General features: G+C 42.6%; 1 protein-coding gene across 1 annotated transcript in view; it reads right to left on the reverse strand.

Annotated features, from left to right (window-relative positions):
• LOC132816696 (piwi-like protein 4) overlaps positions 1-24748 on the reverse strand; it is a 156518-nt gene that overhangs the window by 74776 nt on the left and 56994 nt on the right. Inside the window, exons 7-10 of the mRNA XM_060826577.1 lie at positions 20702-20828; positions 16910-17027; positions 6769-6880; positions 25-209 (exon numbers count right to left, since the gene is read on the reverse strand). Coding sequence (XP_060682560.1) covers positions 25-209; positions 6769-6880; positions 16910-17027; positions 20702-20828 — 542 coding nt within the window. The remainder of the gene's footprint in view (positions 1-24; positions 210-6768; positions 6881-16909; positions 17028-20701; positions 20829-24748) is intronic.

Below are 24748 nucleotides of genomic sequence, written 5' to 3' on the forward strand. Positions count from 1 at the left end.
TATTTGTTTTTAGTCTAGACTTACATTTTTGGATTGTCAATCAAAAAGCCTATTGGTGGTCCGACTTTCTTAAGACATGCCAAAAGCTGACCAGCAACTTCATAATTTCTGTGACTAAAAACCATCAGCCAGTCTTGGAGTGGCCCACTGCCAATAATCCTTGATTTTCGAATATCTTTAGTCCAGTCTACTGGTGAAACTGGCTGACACTGCAAATGGGGAACAATAAGGACAAATTGTCTGTATTAAATATTTAATACCTTTTCTTAAAATTGCATGAATATGCAGCACATGGACAGCCATTTAGTCGAACCAATTCATATAAGTATTGATGATCCATTTGAGCCTTTTCTCTGTTTTCTTTACTTAACTCTACTAGCAATAATGTCAATTCCTTGCACCCTGTGAAAGCATCTATATCATTCACCTAAGCTCCATGTTATGATACAGTAAGTTGCCATGTGCTCTTGAGTCAGTGAAACAAATTTAGGTGAGTCAGGTGCTCCAATAGGAATTAATGTTGATACTAGAGTTCCTTGGGACATTTCTCACGCAGAAAACAGTGTACCAATCATGTGCAACACTGTCTATTCCAGCAAGAATAGCTGACAACAAAAGAAAATGCATCATCAAATATATAGGAAACAAATTACAATAGTTACAGCATACTTACACCTAAGTTAAGTGAGGGTGAGAGATAAGGTTAACATAAGGAGCAAGGACAGGAAGCAAGACCTGGACTGGGGGAGAGGCAAGGTTCAAGTAGCCAGCCAGCAAGGTTCAAGAAGCAGCAAGATTAAGGAATGAGGCCATGGGATAGGTGAGGCTGGGGTGTGCTGTGAGGGATGTCAAGGCCAGGAGCCAGGGCAGGAGACAAAGGGCTATAGAGGAATGGAGGGCTACAATGGATGTATTGGGGCAAGAGGTCATCTGAACAGGCAGACCACAGAACAGGAATTCTGCAAATGACATTAACGTGAAACTCACAATATTAAGTAGTTATACTGATACTAATGTATTTATAACATTAAAATGAAAAACAGTATTAAGTAAATTAACTTTAAGTAGAACTCACTGTAATGACTTGCACATTTTCAAAACTCTGAGTAAAGACTGGTGATTACCCTACATTGAAGGCCTCTAGTTATGCACTTCTGCATCAGGGTTAGTATCTTTGCTGGCAAAATTAACCTTGGTAGTGCTATTGGTGCTGTGAAGATCTAAAACGGCAGGCTGCTATCTGAACAGCTGCATGGGTCCCATGCTGTTATATCATGTGTGTGATATATAATTGCAATAGAGCCCTTATCATCATGTCCCATTTGATTTGGTACTTAGAGTCATAAAGCCATACAGCTTGGAGACAGGCCCTTCAGCCGAAACTGGTCCATGCCAACCAAAATGTCCATCCACATTAACCCCATTTCCCTGTACTTGGCCTTTCTAAACCTTTCCTATCCATGTATTTGTCCGAATGCCTTTTAAATGTTGTTAATGTACATGCCTCAACCACTTCTACAGGCAGCTTATTCCATATGCGCACCACCCTCTGCTCCTCAGGTTCTCTTTTAGTCTTTCCCCGCTAGCCTGAAATTCCCCACTCCTGGGAAAAAGACTGAATGCATGCACCCTATCCATCCCTCTCATGGTCTTATACACTTCTATAAGTTCCCCACTCAGTCTCCTATGCTCTACAGAAAAAAGTCCTAGTTTGGCCAACTTCTCCCTATAACTCAGTCCCTTGAGTCCTGGCAACATCCTTGTAAATTTCTTCTGAAGTATTTCTAGTTTAAAAACATCCTTCCGATAGTGAAGTGACCAAAACTGAACACTGTACTCCAAAAGCGGCCTCACAACATCCTGTACAACTGCAACACAACTTGCCAATTTCTATACTCAATGCCCTGACTGATGAAAGCCAGTGTGCCAAAAGCCTTCTTCACTGCCATGTCTATCTATGACTTCATTTTCAGAGAATCATGCAACTGAACTCCAAGATCTCTCAGCTCCACTACACTCCGGATCCTACCATTCACCATAAATCTTCAGCCTTGATTTAACTTTCCATTCTTATCTAAATTAAACTCTAAGACCTCATTCTTATCTAAATTAAACTCTATTTGCCATTTCTCAGCCCACCTCCCCAGCTGGTCAAGGTCCAGCTGCAATTTCTGACAACCTTCCACGCTGTCCACGATACTGCCTATTTTAGTGTCATCTGCAAACTTAATAATCATGCCTTGGACATTCTCATCCAAAGCATTAATATAGATAACAAGTAGCAATAGGCACAGCACTGACCAGAGGTACACCACTAGTCACAGGCCTCCCGTCTGACAAGCATCCTTCCACTATTACTCTCTGCTTCCTACCATCAAACCAATTGTGCATCCAATTTGCCAGCTTCCCCTGCACTCCATACGATCTAACCTTCCAGAATACTTTACCACATGGAACCTTATCAATGGCCTTACTGAAATCCATATTGACTACATCTACCTGGCCTCATCAACCTTCCTGGTCACTTCATCAAAGAACAAATTTGTGAGGCATGATCTCTCAAGAATAAAGCCATGCTGACTACTAATCAAGCCCCATCTTTCCAAATGTATGTAAGGCTTATCCCTCAGAATCTTCTCAAGGAACTTACCTACCACAGTTGTTAAGCTTACTGGTCTATAGTTCCCAGGTTTTTCTTTGCAACACTTCTTGAATAATGGCACAACATTCGCCACCCTCCAGTCTTCCAGAACCTCGCCTATTGCAATGATACAAAAATATTTCTTCTCTAGCCTCTTGCAGGGTTCTTAGATACATCTGGTCAGGACCTGGAGATTATCCAACTTCATACATTCTAATACATCCAAAACCTCCTCGACTATGATATAGTCTGCGTCCAAGATATCACCACTAACCTCCCCAACTTTCCAAGTCTTCACGTCTTTCTCCATGATACACACTGAGGAGAAATATTCATGGAGGACCTTGTCCATCTCCTTCAGCTCCACACATCCATGTATGGCCCATTTGTTTCATTGACCTGGTCTGTGGATGCACACTGATTGTGTGTGTTAACCATTTTCAGACGAACAGACATTCAATAGTATCAGAATCCTCCCAGAACACTTTTTTCTAAAATGCTAACTATTAACTTGCACATGTGGCCCTTTTGGCTTACTTATGCTTTGGCAAAGTTATTAGAAATTCGTGGATTGTGTTTTGAAGAGGCGCAGCATATATTAGAAAGGCAACAACATTTAGTGACTCAAATATGCATAAGCTACAGGAGCTATGGTTGGAGTGTCTCTGCATCTTCAAAATAATTAACAAATGGAACAAACGGCGAGAAAGAGGGGGAAGGAAAAGAGAACTTCCAGAGAAAACTCTTCCCATCATTTATGTCTTGAGAGGACTAATCCCATTCCACCCATTCTTCAACAGGGAATGGGCAACAAAGGCCATTCTCTCCAACCGAACATGGAGCTTTGTATCAGAGAGAGGAAGGGTTATCAATGTATCGGATCCTTCTGGGGGGGATCAATGAAGTCTTGAATAGCAGAGTTTGATATGTTGTTTACACCCTCAGTATAGAGATGTAGCATGAGATGGCATCTAGCTTTCCCAAGAGAGGGACATTTGATAACCTGATCCTTGGGTCCCCAAGTCAATGGGATCCAGAAACTGCATTTTACTTTTAACCACAATTTTACACTCCCATTCTGTGAGTATTTATTCACTGGCAATTTACATTTTTCTTTTAACCTGCTCTATGATCTCTTTTTCTATTTTGTTCATTGCTTAATTTTTTGTAGATCTCTTCCCCCATCCTACTTGTTTAAAAGATTTACCTCCTTCCCACGCATCCTTTCCAGTTAGACACGTCCTATTCTGATTCAGATGGTTCAGTTCTGGAGGAGTCATATCAGACTCTATTTCTCTTTCCACAGATGCTGTCAGTCCTGCTGAGTTTCTCCAACATTTTCAGTTTTCCTTTCTGGTTCAGGTGGAGCACGTCCCATTTGCACAGCTCCTACCTGACTCAACATTTGTGCCAGTGGCCCACGAAAAGAAAACTCTCTTTCCTGCAACGGCTCTTAAACCATGTGCTAACTCATCTGAATTTCATATCTCTACTCCAATTTACACATTGCTTGAGCAATTTTTCAGTGATTATGAAACTTTAGAAATGCTGACCATGCTTTGAACACTGATCAATTTAAAAATTATTTACCAAAGTACTCTTATCAGTCCAGACCTAAAGGAGTAGCCATGGGCACCCGTATGGGTCCCAGCTATTCCTGTCTCTTTGTCTGCTAGGTAGAACAGTCCATGTTCCGTAGTGACACCGGCACCACTCCCCACCTCTTCCTCCGCTACATTGATGACTGCATTGGCGCCACCTCATGCTCCCGCGAGGAAGTTGAGCAGTTCAACTTCACCAACACATTCCACCCCGACCTTAAATTCATCTGGTCCATCTCTGAAACCTCCCTCCCCTTCCTGGACCTCTCCACCTCCATTAATGGCAACTGACTTGACACTGACATTTTTTTTTACAAACCCACCGACTCCCACAGCTACCTAGATTACAACTCTTCCCACTTTACCTCCTGTAAAAATGTCATCCCGTATTCCCAATTCCTTCGCCTCCACTGTATTTGCTCCCAGGAGGACCAGTTCCACCACAGAACACACCAGATGGCCTCTTTCTTTAGAGATTACAATTTTCCTTCTCATGTGGTTTAAGATGCCCTCCAACACATCTCATCCACATCCCGCAACTCCGCCCTCAAACCCCACTCCTCCAACCGTAACAAGGACAGAACCCCCCTAGTCCTGACTTACCACCCTACCAACCTTTGCATTAACCATATCATCCATCTCTAAACAGACCCCACCACCAGAGATACATTTCCCTCCCCACTCCTTTCCGCAAAGACCGTTCCGTCCGTGACTACCTAGTCATGTCCACGCCCCCCAACAAACCACCCTCCTGTCCTGGCACCCTTCTCTGCCACCGCAGAAATTGCAAAACCTGTGCCCACCATCACCACCATCCAAGGCCCCAAAGGAGCCTTCCGCATCCATCAAAATTTCATTTGCACATCCACCAATGTCATTTATTGTATCCATTGCTCCCGATGCAGTCTCCTCTACACTGGGGAGACTGGACGCCACCTCGCAGAGTGCTTCAGGGAACATCTCCGGGACATCCGCACCAATCAACCCCACCACCCCGTGGCGTAACATTTCAATTCCCTCTCCCACTCAGCCGAGAACATACAGGTCCTGGGCCTCCTCTACCGCTGCTCCCTCACCACCCGACGCCTTGAGGAAGAATGCCTCATCTTCCGCCTCAGAACACTTGAACCCCAGGGCATCAACGTGAATTTCACCAGTTTCCTCATTTTCCCTTCCCCCCACCTTACCTCAGTTCCAACCTTCCAGCCCGGCACTGTCCTCATGACCTGCCAATCTCCCTTCCCACCTATCCGCTCCAACCTCCCTCACACCTGTCACCTCCATCCCCACCCCCATTCACCCACTGTACTCTTTGCTACCTTCCCCACCCTTCTCTCTGACCAACCTCCTTCATCCCCACCCCCCATTCACCTATTGTACTCTTTGCTACCTCCTCCCCAGCCCCACCTTCTCTCCACCCTGGAGGCTTCCTGCCTCTATTCCTGATGAAGGGCTTTTGGCCGAAACGTCGATTTTCCTGCTCCTTGGATGCTGCCTGAGCTGCTGTGCTTTTCCAGCACCACTCTGATCTAAACTAAGGGAACACAGAATTCAGTTTGCAATTCATTTGGATTTTATTAACAAAATATTCTTATTCCCAGTGCTATTACTGCTGGACTGCTAATCCCAGAGACTCAGATAATGTTTTGCGGGATCTGGGTTCGAATCCTGTCACAGCAGGTGGTGGAATTTGAATTCAATTTTTTTTAAAATCTGGAATTAAGTGTCTAATGATGATCATGAATCCATCATCACTGTCAAGAAAAACCCATCTGGTTCACTAATGTCTGTAAGGAAGGAAACAGCCATCCTAACCTGGTCTGGCCTACATGCAACTCCAGAACCACAGCAATGTGGTTGACTCCTAATTGTCTTCTGTGCAAATAGGGATAGGCAATAAATGCTGCTGAGCCAGCACACCCTCATCCCATGAAAGAATAAAGGAAAAGAAAACACCATGTTAGGATTTCCCAAATATTGCAATGCGGGGAGATGTAAAGTGCACATCCTCAGGCAGTCATGGCATCAGAAAGTTTGCTCGACACTTCTCCAATACACAAGCTCTTTGACTTCGGTTTCCACTGTTCTCTGCAGCCAAGAGCTGCTGGCTACTGTTTAATTTGGCCAATTTTCTGTCGGCCCCAATGTGTCCAGCTGTGGATCAATTTAAAATGCCAGTTTTGGACTCATGGTCGCTCAATCACAGCCAACATTGTAGCAATACTGATTGTAATACTGCAGAAAGGAATTTAAACTGGATATCAAAAGCAATCATCAGATAACATCTCAAATGGTAATTTCAACTCTCTTGTCTTAATGCTTTGATGTAAAATGAAAACATGGTATTAAAGCTGTGGTTTAGACAAAGTACAGGTCAACAGACTTTCAAAGTAAAACATGATTGTTACATGCAATATTACATTTTATATAAATTGAATAGCCCACTGAAGTTCTAGTTTAAATGCACAACTTAAAAAGATTTTGCTTCTAAAAACTTCATGATGTTAACACAAGATGAATACTTACTGAATGATCAAACATATGAATTTTCTCAGGAGGAAGGACACGGCCTACCAATGAGATCTGTTCATCAAGGTGTAATCCCCAACCTTCCAACTCAGTCCGTATTACTTTATTTCTGTAAAAATGCATTGTCAAAATGTTATGCTTTTATTGTATGTCTGCCAGTAAAGAGACACAGTAGGAGGATTTAAGCCTTGCAGATGGGAAATAGAAATCAGCTTGTTTTTATTTCTGCAATGTAACTCCAGCAGAACATATGTTCATATTTTCCCAAATATAAACCCATAATTGATCGGAGTTGCATGTCCTATCCAATTACAGCTTATTGAAACAGGAATGGAGGAAGTTTTCAGACACCCAAGGCAGCCATGACAGAAATTACTGGCTGTCTTCAGGAAGGATATTTGTGATACACCACAGGAACCTGAGTTGGCACGGGGTGCCACAGGCCTGTCATGAGTGAGGAATAGCAAGAATATCCTTTTCCTGGAGGTAGAGACCACCTTATCCTGAGTCAAGGCAACATTTGTCATCTAGATGATGTACCAGTGTGCAATTGTCTGTGAGAGAAAGCAGAGGCTCACAGCTGGCAAAGGTACAGACATCTATGATCATCTTCCTAGAGTGTTGCAACAGCCTTCACCACTAGTTCTCAGTTATTCATAGCTCTTTGTCCCTGAAATCAATTTGGGTCTCCTCTTTGTTCATGCCCTTTGTCCTTCTCCTCTGGCCTTCTAATGTCACATGCTCTTTCTTTCCTGTGTGAGCTACTGTTCCTCAGCTCTAATGACCTGAACTTCTTAAGTATGACATCTACTTCCAGCTTCAACTTTCCTGCTGCTGTGATGGAGTCCAAGCCTCCTTACCGACTGCTCTGATGTCCTCTCATGGATCGTAAAAGGGTGAGAATCCCCTGAAATGGCTGAGCTCCTAACTCTGTGTTTTGTCCTGCTTTATGATATACTGCTACAAATTTAACTTAGATTAGACTTACAGTGTGGAAACAGGCCCTTCGGCCCAACAAGTCCACACCGACCTGCCGAAGTGCAACCCACCCATACCCCTACATTACCCCTTACCTAACACTATGGGCAATTTAGCATGGCCAATTCACCTGACCCGCACATCTTTGTGACTGTGGGAGGAAACCGGAGCACCCGGAGGAAACCCACGCAGACACGGGGAGAACATGCAAACTCCACACAGTCAGTCGCCTGAGTCGGGAATTGAACCCGGGTCTACAGGCGCTGTGAGGCAGCAGTGCTAACCACTGTGCCACCGTGCCGCCCACAAAAGGGATAAACTCTGAAAAGCTTTTATATTTGATTTTTCAAATACCTCCATGATTCATCCCTTTGTGACCTCTGAAATTGACAGGTTACTAAACTCTGACGGTTCCAGGAAAATTTGCAAAGTTGCCAGAGATGAACTTTTAACGAGCTTATGATGAGTTTAATTGGCACAGAGGAGTTTTATGTGCCGTACTGTCCTCCATCCTTGTGAAGATTGGAAAGGGTGGAAACTCGGGCAGGACCTCTGACAGAATGAGCTGATGGCCATCTCTTTTGTACTTGCCTGCTTTTGTTCCAAACTGACTGTCGTTGGAAAAATCTGGTCTGTTGTTATTGGTCATAGTGGAAGGATGGACAAGTGGGACACATTGGATTGCACTTTCAAAGAGTCAACACTGGTATAAATTGATCTTTTGGCCATCTTCTGTGTATACAATATACAGTGGCACCTCGACATACGAATGACCTCGTTCATGAACAAATCAGTTTACGAACAGGATTGTAAGTAAAATTTTGCTTCAAAGTACGTACGAAATTCAAATTACGAACGAAGGTATGAACACAAAAAGCCCGTGGTTTCATTGTCATGTTCTGCTTATCTACACGCGCTTTGAACTCGGGCCCCACGTGATCTTATTCAGTTTGTCTTTGGCACGTGCACTGTGAACCTCTAATGTCCAAGCATTTTTACGCATTTTTTTTGCATTAAATTAGCCCTCACTATGGCTCCCACGAAAGTGAAAAATGGTAGTGTTAGTGGTGTTAAGAAGCCTAAACGTATTACTGTATAAGCGAACTGGAAATAATAGCTAAACATGAGAATGGTGCTCACGTATCTGATCTCACTATGCAGTACGACATGGCGAAATTGACTATCTGTACTATTCTAAAGAGCAAAGAGGCACTAAAGGCAGCTGACATGGCTTAAGGAGTGACTATTTTAACAAAGCAAAGGCCTAAATTGTTAGACAAGGTTGAAAAATTATTATTAGTTTGGATAAATCAAAAAGAGCTTGCTGGAGATAGTGTTAACGAGACTATAATCTGCGAGAAGGCTCTACACATACACCGTGATTTGTTGGCGGCACTGTCGAGTACAAGTCCTGCTAGCATTGTAGAATTTAAATCCAGCAGAAGCTGGTTTGATAAATTTCGTCGACGAACTGGAATCCATAGCGTAATAAGGCATGGAGAAGCGGCTAGTTCGGACAAAAAGGCAGCAGAGGACTTTGTGAAGGAATTCAATAAGTTTGTCGAAGATGAAGGTTATATCTCACATCAATTTTTAACTGTGATGAAACTGGACTTTTCTGGAAAAAAATGCCCAAAAGGACCAACATAACCCGAGGAGAAGGCACTACCGGGACACAAACCAATGAAGGACAGATTAATGCTTTTATTGTGCGCGAATGCAAGTGGGGATTGCAAGATTAAGCCTCTATTAGTCTACCACTCTGAAAATCCTCTCATTTTTAAATGCAATAATGCGTTGAAGACTAAACTCCCGGTAATGTGGAGGGCGAATAGCAAGGCTTGGGTCATGCGAATGATTTTTATGGAATGGCTGACGGAAGGCTTTGCACCAGCTGTCAAGGAATATCTTGAAACAAATAATTTGCCACTTAAGTGTCTTCTAGTAATGGTCAATGCTCCTACCCGTCCTCCAAATTTGGAAGAAGACTTGGACATTGAATACGACTTCATAAAAGTAAAGATTTTTCCTCCTAACACCACTCCTCTCATCCAACCCATGGACCAGAATGCCATTGCAAATTTCAAAAAAAATATACAAAGGCTCTATTCGCCAGGTGTTTCCAGGTCACCAATGACACAGATTTGACCCTTGTTCAGTACTGGAAGGACCACTTCAATATCTTCCACTGCATAAGCCTTATTGATAAGGCATGGAGCGAGGTCTCTTTCCGTACATTGCAGTCAGCTTGGAGGAAACTTTGGCCAGATTGTGTACCTGAGAGAGACTTCGAGGGTTTTGAGGAGGAGACATCAGTAAATGTAGTGAACGAGATTGTAACCCTGGGCCAAAATATGGGCTTGGAGGTTGATGAGGATGATGTGGCGGAGCTGGTGGAGAACCACAGACAAGAACTTAGCACAGAAGATCTTGTTGAATTGCAACAGGAGCAGGTGAAGGTTATGCAGCAGGAACATTCTGGAGAGAAGGAAGAAGAGAGGGAAGATGTATCAAGTGTTCAAATCAAAGACATTTGTAGCAAATGGAGTGAAGTGCAGGCTTTTGTTGAGAGGCATCACCCTAACAAAACTGTAACCAACAGCGCAGTGAACATTTTTAAATGACAATGTCATGTCTCATTTTCGGAAAATTCTGCAACAAAGAAAAAAACAAGTTTCTCTGGATCGTTTTCTTGTGGCATCACCAACCTCCAAGAGACAAAAAAGAGAAAAGACTCCAGAAATATCCGAACAATGGGAAAATTGATTCAGTTCACGAACTTTTCAGTTCACGAACTGGGTCCCGGAATGGATTAAGTTCGTAAGTCGAGGCGCTACTGTATAATTTCTAAGATTCCAAATGGGTGCTAGTGAAGCAACACTATTTTGTCTTCCGCCTGATTTTCTTATCAGAAAAGTAAAAGCATGTAGATTATAAATCCGCCTCCTGATTTGCATCTATTTTACTCCACTGGTCAAACAAATTAATCCATTATCATAGGAAACCTGGAAGAAGATAATCAACATTTGTTGATTTCTGGCAGAATTGTTAATGCATAAGGAAGAAAATAAGAATTGTTTCATGTGTTGCCATTCAGGGTATTATTTTAAATTACCATGCCTATGCAAAATATGCTTTCTTGGTTCCCTTTGTCTTTTTTTCAGTAAAATGAGGTATTTCACTTGAAGAGGGTCACTGCCTTTGTTCCCTCAGTTGTGGTATTCTTGACTAGTTCCCCAGACAGCAGCAGGCATGTGGGGGTCTGTATCTCCCAGATGCTGATGGGTGCAGTGCTATTTGTAAAGGGCTAGGAGGGAAGCCTCCGAAGTGAAGTCCTCAAAAATATCGTTGACGAACTATGTCATGATGCTCATGGCCTCAGAGGAAATGCCAGTGTCGGGGTAACAGATTCGCTGAAAGTTCATCCATTGTCAGATGGTAAATTATGAGGGCTTTCTTCATCCTACATCGTTAATCCTCACTTCTGTATGACGTTGGGCATATCCTAACACATTCCTTTCTGCGGAGAATTGGTAAAGTGTGGAGATAATCATATACAAGCAACACAAGGAAGATTGGTACCACGGTTACTCTAGATTGTGTTATGGAAGGAGCTAAGTTCGATACATCTGTAATTGACTTCCCATGGATACATGTTGCCATTGGTTGCAAGTATATTGCAAGACAGTATGACATCCAACAGGATTTACCTTCCATCAATGTGCAGATAGTGTGCAATCACAAGATCAGCAGTTTTGCATCAGATTCTTGGGAGTTGCCATGATGCCTTCATTCTGCAGCAACACAGCATCTTTGACTACTTCACATTCTTAAACTGACTGAATATTCGACTTTTAGGACATAAAGAAACCTTAGTCCCCCACAGAAAGGAATGTGTTAGGATATGCACAATGTCATACAGAAGTGAGGTTTAAAGATGCAGGATGAAGAAAGCCCTCGATTTACCATCTGATAACAATCTCAATAAGCTATTCATCCTATCCACATCCTGTACAGTATCCTGAAATCATAGAGTCACTACAGTGTGGAAACCAGCCCTTCGGCCCAGCAAATCCACAATGACCCTCTGAAAAGTATCCCTTCTTTGCTGTCCACTACCCACAAATTTTGGTGTCATCTGCAAATTTACTAACACTACCTCCTATGTTCACATCCAACTCAAAGAACAAAGAACAATACAACGCAGGAACAGGCTCTTCGGCCCTCCAAGCCTGCGCTGTTCCAGATCCTCTATCTAAATCTGCCGTCTATTTTCTAAGGATCTGTAACCCTTTACTCCCTGCCCATTCATCTATCTGTCTAGATACATCTTAAATGACACTATCATTCCTGAGTCTACCACCTCCACTGGCAATGCATTCCATGTACACACCACTTTCTGCGTGAAGAGCTTTCCATGTATATCTCCCCTAAAAGTGTCCCCCCCACTTTGAAATTGTGACCCCTAGTAATTGAGTCCTCCACATTGGGAAACAAGCTTCTTGCTATCCATTCTGTCTTCACTTCTCATAATTTTGAAGGCCTTAATCAGGTTCCCCCTCAACTGCCTTCTTTCCAATGAAAATAGTCCTAATCTACTCAACCTCTCCTCATAGCTAGCAGCCGCCCTACCAGGCAACATTCTGATGAACCTCCTCTGCACATTCTCCAAAGTATCCACATCCTTTTTTGTAATGTGGTGCCAAGAACGCAGTATTCCAAATGTGGTCAAACTAAAGTCTTATACAACTGTAATATGACCTGCCATTTCTTGTACTCAATACCCTATCCATGAAGGAAAGTATGCCGTATATCTTCTTTACCACTCCACTGATCTGCGTTGCCACCTTCAGGGAACAATGGACCTAAACACCCAGATCTCACTGCACATCTATTTTCCCCAGGACTTTTCCATTTACTGTATAACTCACTCCGGAATTGCACTTTCCAAAATGCATTTCCTTGCATTTGTCCAGATTGAACTCCGTATGCCATTTCTGTGCCCAACTCAGCAACCTTTCTATATTCTGCTGTATTCTCTGATAGTCCCCTTCACTATCTGCTACTCCAGCAATCTTAGTGTCATCTGCAAACTTGCTAATGAGGTAACTTACACCTTCCTCCAAATCATTTGTACATATCATAAACAACAGTGGTCCCAGCACGGTTCCCTGTGGGACATCACTAGTCACAAGTCTCCATTTTGAGAAGCTTCATTCCATACTACTCTGTCTCCTGTTGCCCAACCAGTTCTCTATACATCTAGCTAGAACACTCTGGACCCATGCGACTTCACCTTCTTCATCAGCCTACCATGGGGAACCTTATCAAACGCCTTACTAAAGTCCATGTATATAACATCTACAGCCCTTCCCTCATCAATCAATTTCATCACCTTACAAAGAATTCTACCAGGTTTGTAAGATATGGCCATTCCTGCACAAAACCATGCTGCCTATCACTGATAAGCCCATTTTCTTACAAATGAGTATATATCTTATCCCTTAGTATCTTCTCCAGTAGCTTCCCTAGTACTGACATCAGGCTCACTGGTCTGTAAACACCTGGATTAACCTTCCTACCCTTCTTAAACAAGGGGACAACATTAGCAATTCTCCAGTCCTCTGGGATTTTCCCCATTTTCAACAATGCTGCAAAGGTATCTGTTATATATTTCCTCTCTTGCTTCCCTCAGTAAACCTGGAATAGAGCCCATCCAGACCTGGGGACCTGTCCACCTTAATTCCTTTTTGAATACACAACATTTCCTCCCTCCTTATGCTTGACCTGGAGTAATCAAACATCTATCCCTAACCTCACCATCTGTCATGACGAAAGTTAAAAATCACACAACACCAAGTCCAACAGGTTTAACTGGAAGCACTAGCTTTCAGAGCACTGTTCCTTCATCAGGTGGTTGTGGAGACATCTGTCATGTCTTTCTCCTGAGTAAATACCAATGCAAAGTACCCATTAAAAATCTCACCCATTTTCTCTGACTCCATGCATAACTTTCCTCCTTTGTCCTGGATTGGGCCAACCCTTTTCCTTATTACCCTCATGCTCCTTAAATATGAATAAAAGGCTTTGGGATTTGCCATAACCCTGTTCACTAAAGATATCTCATGACCCCTTTTAGCCATCGTAATTCCTCACTTCAGAATGAGAATGCTGACCAGATATCCTAAATTAATCTCCTTCCATTTGCCAGCATTAAGCCCATATCCCTCTAAACTCTTCCTATTCATATACCCATCCAGATGCTTTTTAATGTTGTAATTGTGCCCAGCTCATTCCATATTCACAACACCCTCCACTTGAAAAAGTTGCCCTTTAGGTCACTGTTAAATCTTTCTCTTCTCACCTTAAACCTATGACCTCTCATTTTAGACCCTGCTAGCTTGGTGAAAAGATCCTGGCTATTCACTGTATCTCTACCCCTCGTGATTTTATAAACTTCTGTAAGGCCACCCATCAGAAATTAGCCTCAGGCTATTCAGCCTCACCTGATAGCTGAAACCCTCTAACCTTGGGAACACCGTTGTAAATCTTTTCTGATCCCTTTCAAGTTTCATAACATTCTTTCTATAGCAGGGAGACCAGAATTGAATGTAGCATTCCAAAAGTTGCCTAACCAATGTCCTGTACAACTGCAACATGATCTCAATATATTCAAAACACTGACCAATAAAGGCAAGCATACCAAACTCCTTCACTATTCTGTCTAAAGTTGGTAAGGAAAAGCCAGGAAACCATTGACCATTGAGCCTGACATCAGTGGTGGGCAAGTTGTTGAAGAGACCCTGAGGGACAAGAATTAAATGTATTTAGAAAGGCAAGGACTGATTAGAGATAGTCAACATGGGTAATCATGTCTCACTAACTTGATGGAGCTTGTTGGAGAAGTAACTAAGAAGATTCATGAAGGCAGAGAGGTGGATGTGACGTGTACTTCAGTAAGATGTTCGACAAGGCTCCACATGGTAGACTGATTAGCAAAGTTAGATCATATGGAATACAGGGAGAACTAGCTATTTGGATATAGAACTGGTTCAAAGGTAGGAGACCATAGGTGATGGTTAAAGGTTGCTTTTCAGACTGGAGGCCTGTGACCAGCGGTGTGCCACAAGGATCGATGCTAGGTTCACTGCTTTATGTCATTTATATAAATGAGTTCTCGGAGTGACTGCAGAAAATTCTCAAGGGGGAAGGAGAACAGCCAGTTGTTATACTGCTTGTAGGTATCAATGATATAGATTAAAAGCAGGATGAGGTCCTCCACAAAGAATTTAGGGAGTTAGGAACCAAGTTAAAAAGTAGGACCTCAGATTTAGTAATCTCAGGATTGCGACCAGTGCCACGTGCTAGTCAGTGTAGGAATGTTTGAATATTCAGTTTGAATGCATGGCTTGAGAGATGGTGCATGAGGGAGGGGGTTTAGATTTTTGGGACATTGGGACTAGTTCTGGGGGAGTTGGGACTATTACAAATTGGATGGTCTACACCTGGGCCAGACTGGAACCAATGTCCTTGGGGGAGCTTTTGCAAATGTTTTTGGGGAGGGTTTAAACTAATGTGGCAGGGGGATGGGAACCAAGTGAGGAGGTTAGTGGACAATAAGGACGTAGTAACTAAAGCCTGTAAGGAACTAGATAATGAAGTCAGTGTGACTAAGGAGAAGAGGAGGCAGGAATCAGAAGGTGAACTGGTGGTTTGAGGTGCATTTGTTTTAATGCAAGAGGTTTAGTAGATAAGGCAAATGAATTTAGGGCTTGGATTAGTACCTGGGAGTATGCTGTTATTGCTATTACTGAGACTTTGTTGAGGGAAGGGCATGATTGGCAACTAAATATCCCAGGATATTGATGCTTCATGCAGGATAGAATGGGAGGTAAAAGGGATGGAGGAGTTGCATTACTGGTCAGAGAGGATATCACAGCTGTGCTGAAGGAGGGCACTATAGCAGACTCGAATAGTGAGGCAATATGGGCAGAGGTCAGAAATAGGAAGGGTACAGTAACAATGTTGGGATTGTACCACAGGCCTACCAACAGTGAATGTGAGATAGAAGTACAAATATATAGAGAGATCATAGAAAGATGTAAGAGGGTGGTAATGATAGGAAATTTTAATTTTCCCAGCTTTGACTGGGATTCAGTTAGTGTTGGAGGTCTGAATGGAGCTGAATTTGTAAGGAGCATCCAGAAGGATTTCCTAGAGTAGTGTGCAAATAGTCTAACTCGGGAACGGGCTACACTAGACCTTGTGTGCGGAAGTGAGCCCGGCCAGGTGGTTGAAGTTTCAGTGAGGGATTACTTTGGGAATAGTGACCACAATTCCATACGTTTTACAATACATATGGACAAAGATAAGAGTGGTCCTAAAGGAAGAGAGCTAAATTGGGGGAAGGACAACTATACCAAAACACAGCAGGAGCTGAGCAATGTCGATTGGGAGCATCTGCTTGAAGGGAAATCCACATTCGATATGTGGGAGGCTTTTAAAGAGAGGTTGATTAGAGTTCAGGAGAGATATGTTCATATGAAAATGAGGGACAGAAATGGCAAGATTAGGGAACCATGGATGACAGGTGAAATTGTGAGACCAGCTAAGAGGAAAGAAGATGCAACTGAAAACAGACAAAACTTTGGAAGAATATTGAGAATGTAGTAAAAAGTAGGACCTCAGATGTAGTAATCTCAGTAATCTGTGAAGAGAGAAACAGGTTTGACTTTCAAGTCAATGGCCCACTTGAGAATCACCACGTGAAAACTGGTCATTCCTTCCTAACTGGTAAAAATTATAGTAAAATCATTATTAGGTTACTGTGCCAAAATTGTAGGCAAAACATCTTGAAGTTGCTTCTGGACTAAGTAAATATCAAATCAAGCATTTCGAAGATTCTCCTGCAAGTTTGAGACTATGTTACTGTGGATAATTAGAAAAAGTTATACATAATAATAAACTGGGTTAACCCCGCGCTGTAAGTGTCCAGTTCCTAAAATGGGAGTGTTCAATTCCTAGAACTAACATAACTCACCCTTTTCCATATTAGCATACAAAGTAACAAACTAATCACAAAATACTACCTGGCTGCTGTTTTTCAAAATTTACATTTAAAAATAGAATTAAAAATTTGTCCTACAAATGATCTGTTTACCTCTGAATATTATCAATTAGTTCATGCAATCTCTTTTGTCTTTTTTGAGGAGACAGTTGCGTTTCTGCAGCCAAATCCTTCATTATACGAAAATCAGAGCGAGCCTGGTTGCTTAGCCCTGTGGATAACACATTACCGCAAAATAAATCAAAATGCTTATTTTTGCAAGGAAAATAAATCCTACTTTGAATTTCACTTCATGGTAAGTTATTCTGAAAACATCAGACATGGTAAATATGCTCAACATCAAGTGGTAAGCAACCTATGATTGTTTCTGAGAACCACACTGAACCCAATGGATTTTAACCACCCTCTTTGGCCACGATCTTATTTTGTACCTGAGGCTTACTTATATGATAGGAGCCCTATTTTGTTTTATCATTTTCCTTCAAAGTGCTACAAGACATCTTATTGGGTTAAAAGCGCACCATAAATAAGTTGCAAAATCAGCTACACTTCAAAGTAAACTTAAATTTCTGGTGCCTATACAATACAGTAAGAAAGAAGATTCATTTTGCCTGCCTTCTGATTATGAAAATTAACAGTTGGCCAACCCAAGGGTAGGCAATTCAGGTTAAAACTGGACAACCAACAGGTCTCCCATCTTGGTGTGGTGGCCTCCCTGGCAAGGTGACCTCAAGCATGGCCTCAATGTGGACTTCAGTCTTGATCTGATTCCAGAGCAGTCTCCCAGCCTCAAAAGCCCTGGGATGAAATCTGGCGTGGACTGGAGTCAGGATCTGGTGCTGAGTGGAGGTGAGCTGCAAAGGTGGACTCGGTTGGAAGGATGGTTGCTCTGAGCTTTTTCTCTTTTTACTAATTTATTTCTACAATCTGCAATGCTGGATTTCTTATTTCTTTATTTTCACTCTCTCAGCAGAGCAGGTAAGGGCTGTTTGGCAGTGGCTGCTTGAAGGCTCGGTGACGTTTGTTTAACGGTTTAAATTTGAAAAAGCGTGGAGCGAACCCAGAAGCTGGTGTAGCGCAAGCTTACCTGGGTAAGTTGTTTTCCAACAAAGGCGCGCAGGAGAGGACTAACTCTGCAGGGGCATGGGAACCTAGACTGTAGCTTTAGGGTGCAGGACCTGGAGTGAAGGTTAGGAACATGGCATCAAACTCGAAGGAGGGTGCCTATAAACAGGAAGGTGGCTTGAAGTGTGTATACTTCAATGCGAGAAGTATACGAAATAAGGTAGGTGAACTTGCAGCGTGGGTTGGTACCTGGGAGTTCAATGTTGTGGCTATTACGGAGACATGGGTAGAACAGGGACAGGATTGGTTGTTGCAGGTTCCAGGGTTTAAATGTTTTAGTAGGGTCAGAGGTGGGAATAAAAGAGGGGGAGGTGTGGCATTGCTTGTCAAAGATAGTATTACAGCAGTGGAAAGGACAATGGATGAAGACTCACCATCTGAGGTAGTTTGGGCTGAGCTTAGAAATAGGAAAGGTGAGGTCACCCTGTTAGGAGTTTTCTACAGGCCTCCTAATAGTCCTAGAGACATAGAAGAAAGGATTGCGACGATGATTCAGGAGAAGAGTGAAAATAATAGGGTGGTTGTTATGGGGGACTTTAACTTTCCAGATATTGACTGGTAGGCAGGGAGGAAAGGGTCATGTGAGGGAGCCGTGGTTTAATAAGGAATTGGAATCCCTTGTTAAAGGGAAGAGGGCGGCCTATGTAAAGATGAGGCGTGAAGTTCAATTGAGATTGAGAGTTATAAGGTAGCCAGGAAGGATCTAAGGAGAGAGCTAAGAGCAGCAAGGAGGGGACATGAAAAGTCCTTGGTTGGTAGGATTAGGGAATAAAAGAATGACTAGGGTAGGAATAGGTCCAGTCAAGGATAGTAGTGGGAAGTTGCATGTGGAGGCTGAAGAAATTGGGGAGACACTGAATGAATACTTTTCGTCAGTATTCACTCAGGAACAGGACATTGTTGCTGATGTGAATATTGAGTCATTAATATTGAATATTAATTAGAATGGATGGCTTTGAGATATGTAGGGAAGAGGTGTTGGAAATTCTGGAAAAGGTGAATATAGATAAGTCCCCTGGGCCTGATGGCATTTATCCTAGGATTCTCTGGGAAGCAAGGGAGGAGACTGCAGAGCCATTGGCCTTGATTTTTATGTCCTCGTTGTCTACAGGAATAGTGCCAGGAGACTGGAGGATAGCAAATGTGGTTCCCTTGTTCAAGAAGAGGAGTAGGGATAACCCGAGTAACTATAGGCTGGTGAGTCTTACCTCTGTTGTGGGCAAAGTCTTAGAGAGAATTGTAAGGGATAGGATTTATGAACATCTGGATAGGAATAATGTGATCAAGGATAGTCAGCATGGTTTTGTGAAGGGCAGGTCATGCCTCACAAACCTTATTGAATTCTTTGAGAAGGTGACTAAGGAGGTGGACGAGGGTAAAGCGGTAGATGTGGTGTATATGGATTTTAGTAAGGCATTTGATAAGGTTCCCCATGGTAGGCTACGGCAAAAAATACGGAGGTATGGCATTGAGGGTAAGTTGGAGGTTTGGATTAGGAATTGGCTGGCTGGAAGAAGACAGAGGGTAGTAGTTGATGGTAAAGGTTCATCTTGGAGTGCAGTTACCAGCGGTGTTCCGCAAGGATCTGTTTTGGGACCATTGCTGTTTGTCATTTTTATAAATGACCTGGAGGAGGGGCTAGAAGGTTGGGTAAGCAAGTTTGCGGATGATACAAAAGTTGGTGGAGTTGTTGACAGTGAGGAAGGATGTGGCAGGTTACAGCGGGATATAGATAAGCTGCAGAGCTGGGCAGAACGGTGGCAAATGGAGTTCAATGTAGCTAAGTGTGAAGTGATTCACTTTGGTAAGAGTAACAAGAAGATGGAGTTCTGGGCTAATGGTCGGATACTTGGTAGTGCGGATGAGCAGAGGGATCTTGGTGTCCATGTACACAGATCTCTGAAAGTTGCCACCCAGGTAAATAGTGTAGTGAAGAAGGCATATGGCGTACTGGCTTTTATTGGTAGAGGAATTGAGTTCCGGAGTCCTGAGGTCATGTTGCAGTTGTATAAGACTCTGGTGCGGCTGCATCTGGAGTATTGTGTGCAGTTTTAGTTGCCGTACTATAGGAAGGATGTGGAGGCACTGGAACGGGTGCAAAGGAGGTTTACCAGGATGTTGCCTGGTATAGTAGGAAGATTGTATGAGGAAAGGCTGAGGCACTTGGGGCTGTTTTCATTGGAGAAAAGAAGGTTTAGGGGTGACTTGGTAGAGGTGTACAAGATGATTAGGGGTTTAGATAGGGTTGACCATGAGAACCTTTTTCCACGTATGGAGTCAGATATTATGAGGGGGCATAGCTTTAAATTAAGGGGTGGTAGGTATAGGACTGATGTTAGGGGTAGATTCTTTACTCAGCGAGTCGTGAGTTCATGGAATGCTCTGCCAGTAACAGTGGTGGACTCTCCCTCTTTATGGGCTTTTAAACGGGCATTGGATAGTCATATGGAGGAAAGTGGGCTAGTGTAGGTTAGGTGGGCTTGGATCGGTGCAACATCGAGGGCCGAAGGGCCTGTACTGCACTGTATTTTTCTATGTTCTATGTTCTAATGCTTTTTTCATAAGCAGTTGTACTGACGAATCTATACCTTGGAACCTTTGTACCTAAGCTGGCACCATAAGTGGTGACTTGTAAAGTTTTCACTGTACTGATGATCTGAGTACATGGTAATAAAGTTAATTCGATTCAGATTCATGATTAACTTTAATAAGTATTTGCTCAGTACGTGATTATTTGGTTAGAAATCTTTTGTTTGTTACCTGTAAGGTAGCAAAACTCTGGAATGAGATGAACTAGACGTGGGGCCACATCCATGGAACGATTTTTAGTTTTTAACCAGCTGACTAGCATTGGCTGTTTCAGATCAGTGATGGAGGCATCATATTGCTGTGCACACAAAAAGTAAAGACAATATTGAACAAAATCCTAAAAAGAAATATATCGTGACAGAAATTTGCAATGATGATAGTTCAAAAGATATGATAGTAAATCTGTGACCTCTACTATATCCCACACTATGTTAAAAATTATACCTCTATCATTCTAGAATATTTAGCAACAGTAACCCATTCATATTTAATGGCTTTCTTTTTGGAGGTGGCTTTCTGTATGGCTGAGATGCAGATTTCTGAATATATACCAGCGATACCGAACTTTGTCAATGTGCATCAGAAAATCATTATCTGTTGCGAAGTTACTGACCGTTTGAATTAAAAATTCAGGGCAGGTCACCCACAACTTCCAAAATGTGCTGACAGTAGTTGAGGTGCACATCTTGAAAACACCACTTGTGTGCTCTCAGTAACAATAATTTTGGGGTAAATATATATTTTAACAAGGGCATCAAGGGCGGCACGGTGGCACAGTGGTTAGGGCGGCACGGTGGCACAGTGGTTAGCACTGCTGCCTCACAGCGCCAGGGACCTGGGTTCAATTCCCACCTCAGGCGACTGACTGTGTGGAGTTTGCACATTCTCCCCGTGTCTGCGTGGGTTTCCTCCGGGTGCTCCGGTTTCCTCCCACAGTCACAAAAGATGTGCGGGTCAGGTGAATTGGCCATGCTAAATTGCCCGTAGTGTTAGGTAAGGGGTAAAATGTAGGGGTATGGGTGGGTTGCGCTTCGGCGGGTCGGTGTGGACTTGTTGGGCCGAAGGGCCTGTTTCCATACTGTAAGTAATCTAATCTAATATCAGTCTTGAAACGACAATTGAAAAAGATAATGTTACTCAAAACGTAACTCAGGGACATTCAAACACACATATATACATGCATACAAATAAAGAGCAGCTATAGGCTGTTCAGCACCTTGAATCTGCTCCCCATTTAATAAGATCATGGTTGATCCGGTGTGGCCTCATACCTACTTTCCTGTCTACCTCTTGTACTCCTTTATTAATGAAGCATCCATCTCAATCAGCCGGAAAAATATTTGATGATCCTTTCTTCATTATTACTGAGAAAAGAGTATTCCACAATCAAATGACCTCAGAGGAAAAAAGACTGCTAATCTATGTGTTTTAAGGTGAGAAATGTTTTAAGACGACATGAGGAGAAATTTTGTTTTTACAGAGAGTGATTCATTTGTTTTATGAACTTCCAGATGAAGTGGTGGATGCGGGTGCAGTTACTACGTTTAAAAGACATTTAGACAATTTGCCACAGAATTCCCTACCCTTACAGTGTGGAAACAGGCCACTTGGTCCAAAAAGTTCACAAAAATCCCCTAAAATGTGTCCCACCTAAACCCTCCTCATCCCTGTAACCCTGCATTCCCATGGCTAACTCATCTAGCCTACGCATTCCTGGACATTACGGGCAATTTAGCATGACCTGCACATCTTGGACTATGGGGGGAATCCGGAGCACCTGGAGAAAACGTGCACAAACATGGGGAGAATGGGCAAACAATATCCCGGGCGCTGCGGAGCAGTAACACTAACCACTGAGCCACCGAGCCACATGCATAAGAAATGTTCAGAGTGATATGGACAAAGCACAGACTAGTTTAGTTGGGGTTATGGTTGGTCATGTACTGGTTGGGACAGAAAGGTCTGTTTACTGTATGTCTCTACGACTCTGTGTCTTAAGTGGAGACTATCAATTTTTAAATTGTCTTCTAGTTCTTGTCTCTACCACAACCATTTCATTGTAAAGATTGTATCATTATTTTGGTGTTTCTTTGATTGTTAATCAAGTTGGAAAATAAATCCTTTAGAAACCACGAATTGTGAAAAGCATTGCTACACTTTGCAAGTGCTGTGTACAGTATTATTTGTTCAAGTAATGGGGTATGGGGGAGGCCGAGTTGGGAAAGTCTGGTTTCAGATAAGCTAGACTCAGTTGGTGCATATGGAGGAAAACTTGACTGGCACGAAATAGCTGATTGATCTATGGAGTTGTGACTGCTTATTGATAACAAATGCTTTCTGTCTGTCAACAACTATGCAATTGGCCTGCAGGCAGCTAACAAGCTTATACATATCAATGTTTGAGGAAGAAGCCATCACACTTTTCATAAGAAAGGACCAGTTCTTCTTTCCCAGGAGTGAAAAGCACCTTTGTCCTGAGCAGTTTCTGTAAGCTGTATCTTAAACCAATAAGTCAGAGATGTTACACATGTGAATTAGTTGTCCTGTGGCTCCTGCAAGCAAAAGCACCTGAAGAAGCAGCACTAAAGAGGTCTTTATAAGGCAAAAGAATCATTATGGACAAGGGCCATTGAATAGCATTGCCCATCTTTCTTTCCACCCAAAAAGCCACCCATTTTCCTGTTTGTCTATGTCTGTCTGTATGAGTGGGGAAGTTTTATAAAATGGTTTGAGTTTTAACTGGTAGAGTTATATGTCACTGGCTGAAACTTGATTATCTTTGGCTAGAATCTAAATATTCGTAACTAATATATTTTTCTCATTTAGTACAATACCTGGTTCATACTTCCAGGTATCTGGATCTAAAACACAGATAAATTGGGAAATTCTGTATACTTCTCCAAAACTTTTAACTATTTAACTACATTATGATAACTCAAGGATAGCCGGGCTTGAGTCCCAGCATAACATCCTAGTGAGGTGTAACAATCTCAATTTCCATCTGGATCTTGTATGATTTAGTAAGACCATGTCATTCTCCTAAAACTTCAGTGCATGCATGCTCAACTACCTAGTCTTCTTTTAGTAGATAAGCCCATTATCCTAGGAATCAGTTGACTGAACATCCTCTGATCTGCTTCTTATGCTAAAACATATTTCCTTACAAAAAGAGACCAAACTATTTGGTCCATACATTACTCCAACTGTGGTCTCACCATTGTCCCACACAACTTTAGCAAAGTTTTCCTACTTTGATTTCCATTCCCCTTGAAATAAATGACACCACTCTATTTGTCTTCATGATCAGTTCCTGTCCTTGTGCAAGTTTTGTGATTCATGTACCATGTCCCTTAAATGATTCTATCCTGCAGCTTTGAAACCTTTCTACATTTAAATGTTATACTACAGGAACCTGCAAAGAAGCGGGGTAAATGTGCTTGCCTGCTAGTAAGACTGTGACCAGGGGTTTCAAGACACCTCTTCCTAGCTTACTCCTAGCAAACGTATAATCTCTGGAGAACAAGATGGATGAACTCAGATCATGGCTCAGCTTCCAATGTGAACTGCAGGACTGCTGTGCATTCTGCTTCACAGAAACCTGGCTCAAACCATTTGTTCCCAACTGCGCACTTCAGGCTGATGGTTTTTCTATCCATTGTATGGACCTCAGGTAAGACAAAGGGTGGAGGGGCTTGCTTTTTAATCAACAACTTGTGGTGCATGGATATTGAAACCCTGGGCAGCCACTGCTCCCCAAAACTTGAATTCCTCACCATTAAATGCTGGCCTTTCTGTCTTCCATGGGAATTTACCACTGCTATACTAACTGCTGTGTACATACTGCCACAAGCAAAGGTTGAGAAAGCTCTGAATGGGCTATATTCCACTAGTAACACCCTGGAGATGGAGCACCCTGAGGCCATTTATTTTAACTGGCGACTTCAATCAAGCCAATCTAAGGAAGGTGTTGCCTAAGTAACACCAGATCATTACCTGCCCCACTTGGGGCCCGAACATTTTAGACCACTGCCACACCATTGTGAAAGATGCCTAGTACTCCATCCCCCACCCTCATTTCGGGAACTCCGACCACAATGCCATTTTTCTTCTCCCAGCTTACAGGCAAAAGCTCAAGCTGGAGACCCCTTCGCGGAGATAGGTTCAGTGCTGGACAGAGGAGGCAGAGGATCAACTCCAGAGCTGTCTGGAAATGGCTGA

The sequence above is a fragment of the Hemiscyllium ocellatum genome, chromosome 6 (genome assembly GCF_020745735.1).
Source record: "Hemiscyllium ocellatum isolate sHemOce1 chromosome 6, sHemOce1.pat.X.cur, whole genome shotgun sequence".
Taxonomy (NCBI): Eukaryota; Metazoa; Chordata; class Chondrichthyes; order Orectolobiformes; family Hemiscylliidae; genus Hemiscyllium; species Hemiscyllium ocellatum.